Source organism: Propithecus coquereli, unplaced genomic scaffold (assembly GCF_000956105.1).
Source record: "Propithecus coquereli isolate 6110/MARCELLA unplaced genomic scaffold, Pcoq_1.0 Scaffold292, whole genome shotgun sequence".
Classification (NCBI taxonomy): Eukaryota; Metazoa; Chordata; class Mammalia; order Primates; family Indriidae; genus Propithecus; species Propithecus coquereli.
Genome location: NW_012148530.1, coordinates 2,256,263 through 2,264,074, shown reverse-complemented (window position 1 = coordinate 2,264,074; position 7,812 = coordinate 2,256,263). Strand labels below are relative to the sequence as shown.

At 38.0% G+C, this 7,812-nt stretch overlaps 1 protein-coding gene across 1 annotated transcript in view; it reads right to left on the bottom strand.

The window, feature by feature from the left end:
• Window positions 1–287: 287 nt before the first annotated feature.
• BAG2 (BCL2-associated athanogene 2) overlaps window positions 288–7,812 on the bottom strand; it is a 10,593-nt gene continuing 3,068 nt past the window's right edge. Inside the window, exons 2-3 of the mRNA XM_012648711.1 lie at window positions 2,090–2,199; window positions 288–763 (exon numbers count right to left, since the gene is read on the bottom strand). Of these exons, the coding sequence (XP_012504165.1) occupies window positions 351–763; window positions 2,090–2,199 (523 nt within the window). The 3' untranslated portion in view covers window positions 288–350. The remainder of the gene's footprint in view (window positions 764–2,089; window positions 2,200–7,812) is intronic.

Here is a 7,812-nt window from a genome sequence, read left to right as displayed (position 1 = left end):
TCCACGCCAGAGAAAGCCCCAGAAAGAGCAGTGATGCTTTTGCTCCTAGATGAGCACTTATTTTTCCTCACATACCATGTATTCATCCACAGAATAGTAAAATATATATAATGTGCTAGACCCTAGTACAAGACAAAAATGCAATCTAAAAACTTCTAGATCGATAATTAAAATATTTCTAGTTTTGTTATTCACAAAACTGATGACACTGGATGGAATAATTTTCCTCATCTGAAACAACTGTCAGTATCAAACAAGTGGTTACACCTAACATATAGAACTAGTTATCACTTAAAATAGTATTTTATCATTTTTACATCATTATTTGTAAGTGCTCTTCGCTTTGAACACTAATTAAATTTACTTTCAGCATTTTGTTGCAGAGTTTTGGAACCAGCTCCTTTAGAATGCTCTAACAGCTTGATGGCCTTATCAGAGTTTTCAATATTTCTAAGCAGAGTCTCTAATCTTCTTTTAATTTTCTTCTGATCTTCAAGAGCACATCCAATTACTATGGATTGAAACTTCTGATCAACTGGCCCCGGTGGCACTTCAGACGAACATGCACTGTAGAGCGACATTAAATGACTCTTGGCATTTCCCAAATCATCCAGAAACTTATTGACTACCTCGTCAATAATCCTCGTGGCATGCTTTAGGGATTCTTGCTGCTGGGGGTTTCTAATTGTTTCTACTGAAACTTCAACGGTGAGAGTTCGTCCCATCAAACGGTTTGCCGTCAGATTTAATTCTTCTCTTTCTCCTAAACATAAAAAGTTTTGAAATACCAATCAGTATGAGACATAAACTTACCTATGTCAAGAACACTAAGGCATTAATTTGTGGCCAAATTTATTATTTTCTGTAAGTATTTCTGCTATGGAATTTTTAAAGGTAAAAGCTAGAACTATAGCATATAAGATTAACTGATGAAGTGTATTAGATTGCAGAGAGAGGTGGTAGAATAAATACTTTTCCCTGAAAATCTTTATACGTGGCATACCAGATGACTGCTCAAGTTAGTACATCTGCAAAAGCTTGGGCAGGTATGCATTTGCAACTGGGATAGAGACCAAGTCCTGACACAGGGCGAGCAGTAAGCACAGAGTTGGTGCGGCAGAGCTTCAGAAATCAGATGTCCCAGATCTCTTCATAAGGACACATATGTTTATACACTGCCCCAAATTTTGGCTGAGAAAACGTAGCCATTATAGTAGAAGATAAGCTGGCCACAAAACTAGGCACTGACTTCATCTCCTCCAGACAGATTTAAGCAGGCCAGTGGTCTAGGTCTTGGCAAACACAAGGAGGCAATGATGGTAAAAGCAGCTCTGTGAACATTTCATTACTTATATGAAAAAGTCAGCAATCTCCTGCTGGCCCTATTCCGTAACTTCCTTCCTAATAATTCATTGCTCTTTGGCCAGAATGCAGAAACAGACTAGATGATGACCTGCTGGGGATGTGTTAGCAGTTCTGGTCTGGAGTCGGACTGCACACTCGTCTCACCAGCTGCCTGGCCCACTAGCTTGTCCTGTGGGGCACCAAAGGAGCCTACTTAGGAAGCCCAGTGGCAATGAAAGAACGTCAGTGGTCATGCTCTTCATGTGAAAACGAAGAGCACATTTTTACATTAATGGATTTTACTGGTCCCATAATTTACCTCATTTTCTCCTTTTCCTCTCTTTATGTTACACCTCAATCCATCTTCTTTTGTGTTTACTTCTCCGCTTTCACTCTGCTTTGGTATCTCTTGCACTCCAGTAACTCGCAAAGAACTGAAGTTAGGAATGTGAACCTGAGGTGAAACACATGGCCTTACTGCTTGGGGCTAGCTCTTCTGGAGCGAGCGGGCCTTTTCCTATCGTTCCAGCCTGATCTGGGGGTAGGGAGCGCGCTGGAAAGAATGATCGCTGGGCAAGTGGATGTTGTAATAAACTGACAGCTGCAGCTGTTCTCCGCAGCTCACATTAAATACTGAAGCCTGGAGTACGCATACCAAAAGTCAAGCAAAAACCGACCCGCACTGATCATAAACCCCATAAAGGGGTGCAAAAGACGAGTTCCCTTCTGTGGAAATGGCTCTCACCGTCACTGATCTGCCTCATGTCCTGGCTGTTTTGGATACTGTGGATCATTTCCAGGAGGATTTCTTTCTCTTGCTCAACAGCAGTTGCTGCTTCTCTCAAAGCTTCAACCCTACAGAAATTGGGAAAACAGTTGTTATTTGAAGGATGTTCTTCCTATTAATTTTCTTCATCTTCACTGAATCCAAGTCAAGTTTAATGATCAGTAGGAACACTTTCAAAAATTCTTCATCCATGTTTTAAAATTCTTTCACTTTTCTATTCTTTTTTTATCCACTTGTCTCACTCCCATTTTCCTTCCTTGCCATCAGGCAATCATTCTATTTAGTGTTTATTTGTATTTGTTCTTACAAAATCTGTACTGTTTATGCATTTTACATTTATATCTCATTCTGTTTTGGTTTTTTTTTCACTTACTTTATTAAGGACCATCCAGATTCCCATGTGTCCATCTAGTCAGATGCTTCTAAATACTCAAAACTCCGTGTGTACCCCTACCTGATTTTACCGCTCCACTCTCCCAGAGATGGACACTCGGGTTGTCCACCAACTTCTCAGTACTATAAATAACACTTCGATGAATGCGTGTCCACTTAAGGACCTGGGTAAGAATTTCCTTCAGTATATATGCCAGGGCAGAATTGCTGAGACACAGGATATGTGTACCCTGAATCTGACTTAATATGATTATTTTCCAGAATGGCTGTGCCAGTCCACTCTCCACAGCAAAGGAGTCTCCACATCCCTACAGCCCTACCAACACTCAACATTTGCCAACTTTCGATTTGCTGCCAGTCTAACAGATGTACACTGATATGTCAGTTTTAATTTGCATTTTTCATTATTAATAATTTTGGACATTTCTGTATTCTTGTTAGCCTGTTCATAGACTTCCTATTTTGTTTTTTCTTTGTTTAAACAGGAGTTACTATCCTCTTATTGATTTGCATATTCAAGATATTAATTCCTTATTGGTTACAGACACTGCAACCATCTCTCATCCTTCATATATGAACTTTGTCTGGGATGTCCTTCACTGAACAGAGAACCTTATTTTGATGTGATCAAATTCATCTTTTTTGTTTGTTTTGCCTTAAGGTTTATGCTTTTGAAGTCTTCCTCACCCCTACGTCATAAGATATTTTCCTACATTTTCATGTATTAAATAGTTAAGGACTTTATTTTTCTACAAATACTAAGCCATTTTCCCCAGTGAGTTGTATATTAAATTTACCTCTAAAATCTCTATTCCATACATTAGTATATTTCACTGTTCTTACACCAATACCTTTTTTTTTAATAGCACTGGCCTTGTACTATGCCTTAATACTTGGTAAAGAAGGCCCCCCAATCTTTAAAGGTAACTTAGGTGTTTGTGGACCTTTATTCTCCCATTAAACTCTAGAGTAAGTTTATTGGGTTTCTTAAAAAATTGGGAGAAATTTGGTATCTTTATAATGTTGCCACTCCATTCACAGGCATATAGCTCTTCATTATTTTAGATCTTCTATATACTTTACTAGAGTTTTGAAGTAGTCTTCATAGTAGTCTTGTGGACTCTTGAGAGTTCTAGATCCTTTATGGATACTGTTGTTACTGTGAATAATTACTTTTTTTATTTTTTTGTTGTTTTGGGAATTTTTTTTTTTTTGGTTTCTTTTTTTACTTGGCACTTTTGTTTTCCCTTTACTCATTTTAATGGTCAGTCTGTTGAGTCTATGGGTTCTTCTAGGTTGATGATCAGATCATCTGCAACAGTTTTTATCTCTTGCTTCTCAATCCGATACCTCTTATTTTTTTCTTTATGGTCCTCCAGTACTGTAACAGTGGCAGTGATGGGGGCTTTTTCATCTTTTCTCAAATTTAAGACATCTTTTCTCAAATTTCTGTAGTTTTTTGGTATAAAGCCTTAATCAAACTATAAAAGCACTACTTTCCCTACCTCCTCCAACTACACACACATGCACTCACTACACATACACCTAAACATACCCAGTCATTAAATAACTAGGTTGTAGAATCACGAGAACAAGAGGAAAAAAAATACCTTGTATATTTAAAGTGCTTTATTTCCAGGGCACATTCTTATTATAGATTACAGCAGTAACTAAGTTGCCAGCTTTCACAAAATGAAATAGTGACAGACCTATCGCCAATATTTGGATGGTCCTAGAAATACAAGATCGTGAAAGACCTAACCCTGGTTGCTGCCCTAAGTAAACACAGAAGGAACAACCTCACCAATGTTCTAGCACATGTCAGTTCCATAAAAGGATTCCCTTTCCTCACTCCAACCACACTTATGCCTTTTCCCCTTCCGTCACCCACCTGTTATAACCAAAAATAGCACTGATAGGCTGCAAAATCACAAGAGTGGCTTTATTCTTCAAGTCATTAGATATATGTTGAACTTTGTGTTTCTACAAGCCAGTAAAAAAGAGCTGGTTAAGAATCTCATGTGACAAATTTGGCTGGAGAATACCATTAAATACAATATTCTACAAAGCAGTAGTAATGCAGTATCAGGCCCTCTTCCAGTACCATTTCACAGTTTACTTGAATATTTTATGTTAGCAAACTCTCAGATAAACTAAGGCCTCGAACATATGAAAGAGACTGAGTTGGCACTAATATGAAATGTTTATGTTAAAAACACAAACCATGACTCTAGTATTTAGATAAATGACACAGATGAATCATGTGATTGGTAAATGAGAAGATGCTGAAAGAAGAGATTAAATTTTCAACAACTGTATTCAATTGTAAGACTATATAGAGAACTGAATGCTGTTCTCCTTTTTAGGAGGGTTTCGTTTACCACAATGAACTTACGATAGTAAGTTCACGGAGTTAACAAAATAGATTAAAAGGAGACATTCTAAAAAAAAATAATAATAATAAACCCATCATATGAAGAGAATATTTTGCCATTAAAGGAAACCAAATAAAATTAGATGGAACTTCTAAGTGTTGTGTTTTGTTTTTTTTCCCCTCCCACAAGGCTTTTTTTAAAAATACATAATAGAAATTGCCAGGGCATTATTTTCCCTGTGAAAATCAGATTTCATTTTGTATAGAACTTTGTATATACATTTTATGTATATTCTATTTAATTCATAGTAAAGATCAAATGTCATTCTTTAGAATATAAAGATTTCAGGGGCCGGGCGCCGTGGCTCACGCCTGTAATCCTAGCACTTTGGGAGGCTGAGGCGGGCGGATTGTTTGAGCTCAGGAGTTCGAGACCAGCCTGAGCAAGAGCGAGACCCCGTCTCTACTAAAAATAGAAAGAAATTAATTGGACAACTAAAAATACATAGGAAAAAAAAATTAGCCGGGCATGGTGGCACATGCCTGTAGTCCCAGCTACTCGGGAGGCTGAGGCAGGAGGATCGCTTGAGCCCAGGAGTTTGAGGTTGCTGTGAGCTAGGCTGACGCCACAGCACTCTAGCCCGGGTAACACAGTGAGACTCTGTCTCAACAAAAAAAAAAAAAAAAAAAAAGATTTCAGGGATTTTTTTTGTGCGGGGGGAGGGGGCATGGGCTTTTCCTTTGTATTCCCTCTTCCTGTAACATTCTTTCTTCCTGACTCTTTTCTACTTGGTGATCCTTTTCAAAACCCAATCCCTTTGGCACGAACTGTTTCCTTAACAACTTTCCCTTTCCTCTCCTTTAAGGCAATTAATGCTTCCTTTGGCATTGTACATCTGTTTAGTGTATGGACTACACTTTAGTTTTAATTTTTTCTTTTAAAAAGCTGAACCTAGATCTCTATTTAGTTTATTTAAGTTGTATGCGTACTGTCTGTCAGCTACTGCTATGCTTAAACTCACATATAAATCTTTTGTCTACAACTTTTCCATTAGTTCTAGAAAATTCTTACTCATTGTATCTTTGAATATTCCCTGTCTCCCACGCTATTATTTTTCTTCTGGAACTCCGGTTAGAAAAATGCTGTACCATCTCACTTTATCTTTCATGTTTTTTAATATTTCATCTGACAATACTTCTCTTGCCACAGAGGGGTAGTTTTGTTTTCACTAACAGATCCTGGAAGCAGCTACATGTCCAAATTGGGAAAGAACTTATCCTCATGTCAAGGCTGGCCTGGACTGTGCTCCTGGAAAACTCTGCATGAAATCACAACTAAGTAGGCTCTGACAAAAAGAAATTTTAGTCAGAATATTCATACAAGGACAAAACTGGAGTGCATGCATCTTCAGCCAGTTCCCAGGTCTCGGGCACCTTACAAATCTCTGCCACCTACGTATCAAAAGGACAAAGTGTTGGGAGACTTGGGAGAAGTACATACAATAGCAGTTTCACCAAGACTGTACCTACTATTGATATATCAGCTAATAGAGTATGCAGTGAAAACTACTGGCGCTGCCACGTACTAGCTGTGTGACCTTGAGTAGTTTACTCTCTTAGCCTCAATTTCCTCATCTGTGAATTAGGAATAATGAGTTGGTGGCTGTGACTGAACGAAGTAAAGCACATAAAAAGTTTAACATAGTGACTGACAGCATTGACTAAAAAGATTATATATACATGAGTTAATATGCATAACATGCCTAGGATTGGTACTGGCATACCTTAGCTTCATAGTAGTTATTCTATACTTACCGTGAATGCAGGCTTATTTATTAACAAGAATCTGTGCATTCATAAAAAGGAAGAAAAATGGCAAATGCTCATATCATGGATTTATTTGAAAGAATTTCTAAAACAGGTTCTTAAACTCATAGTCCTCTTATTGCATACTCTTGTATCAAAAGAATGCTACCGATGATCACTTAATATTTTAGGCTGTGTAAAATTTTGAAGGGTTTTCTTAGTCATCACCAACATTTTAAATTACATTTACTATCAAGACACTTGGTTGCAATAAAAGGAACTGGTGTTTTTAGTGTTAAGAGCTACTCATCAGTAGTATGTCCTCGGGCAAGCCACTTAATCCCTTTGGACCTCAGTTCCCTCATTTCCAGAAGACATAATATGTGCCCTCCTCCTGCCTCAAGGAGTTTTGTAAGTCTCAAATGACAATGTGTATGAAAGCGCTCTTTTAAATTGCAGGCTGTTATACAATATTAACTATGATGTCTTGTTTTGTGACTCCTGGAACACTGGCATACCCTAATGAGAAAATTTGAGTCAGAAAAATGACCCATATCCCCCTGCCCCAACGCTTCATTTCCTGGCTGCAGGTTAAGCCGCAGCAAATGGCTGATAGGAGGGGGGAAGGAGGCACTACATGATTAGTTTTGGGAAATGTGTGACAATCATTCTCCCAGTCCTATCATTCTCTACTAGTCTCTAAAACCTACCCCCCAAACATCTTCATTACCATCTCGAGCCTTCTAGGAGTCACCTAATATCTGGCACACAGTGGGTGTTCGATATTTATTAAATTAAAGGCTAATTTAAATTGAATTTTCATCCCTTTCAGTAAAATCATATATTCATCCATATACCATTCCTAGACTTTCAAATATGACATATTTATGAAAATTCAGGCATAAAGTGTTTGAGCCTGGAGAGCCAGGCTTCCTGTGTTTAAATTTGCAGTCCACTACTCTGTAGTGTGACCTTGGACAAGTCATTTAAACTTCTAAGCCGTAATTTCCCATCTGTAGAATAGAGATAACAGTAACTTCCACAAAGACACGGGGCCTGGCACACAGTACTCATTAAATGAATATATGTTTACATGTATTATTTATAA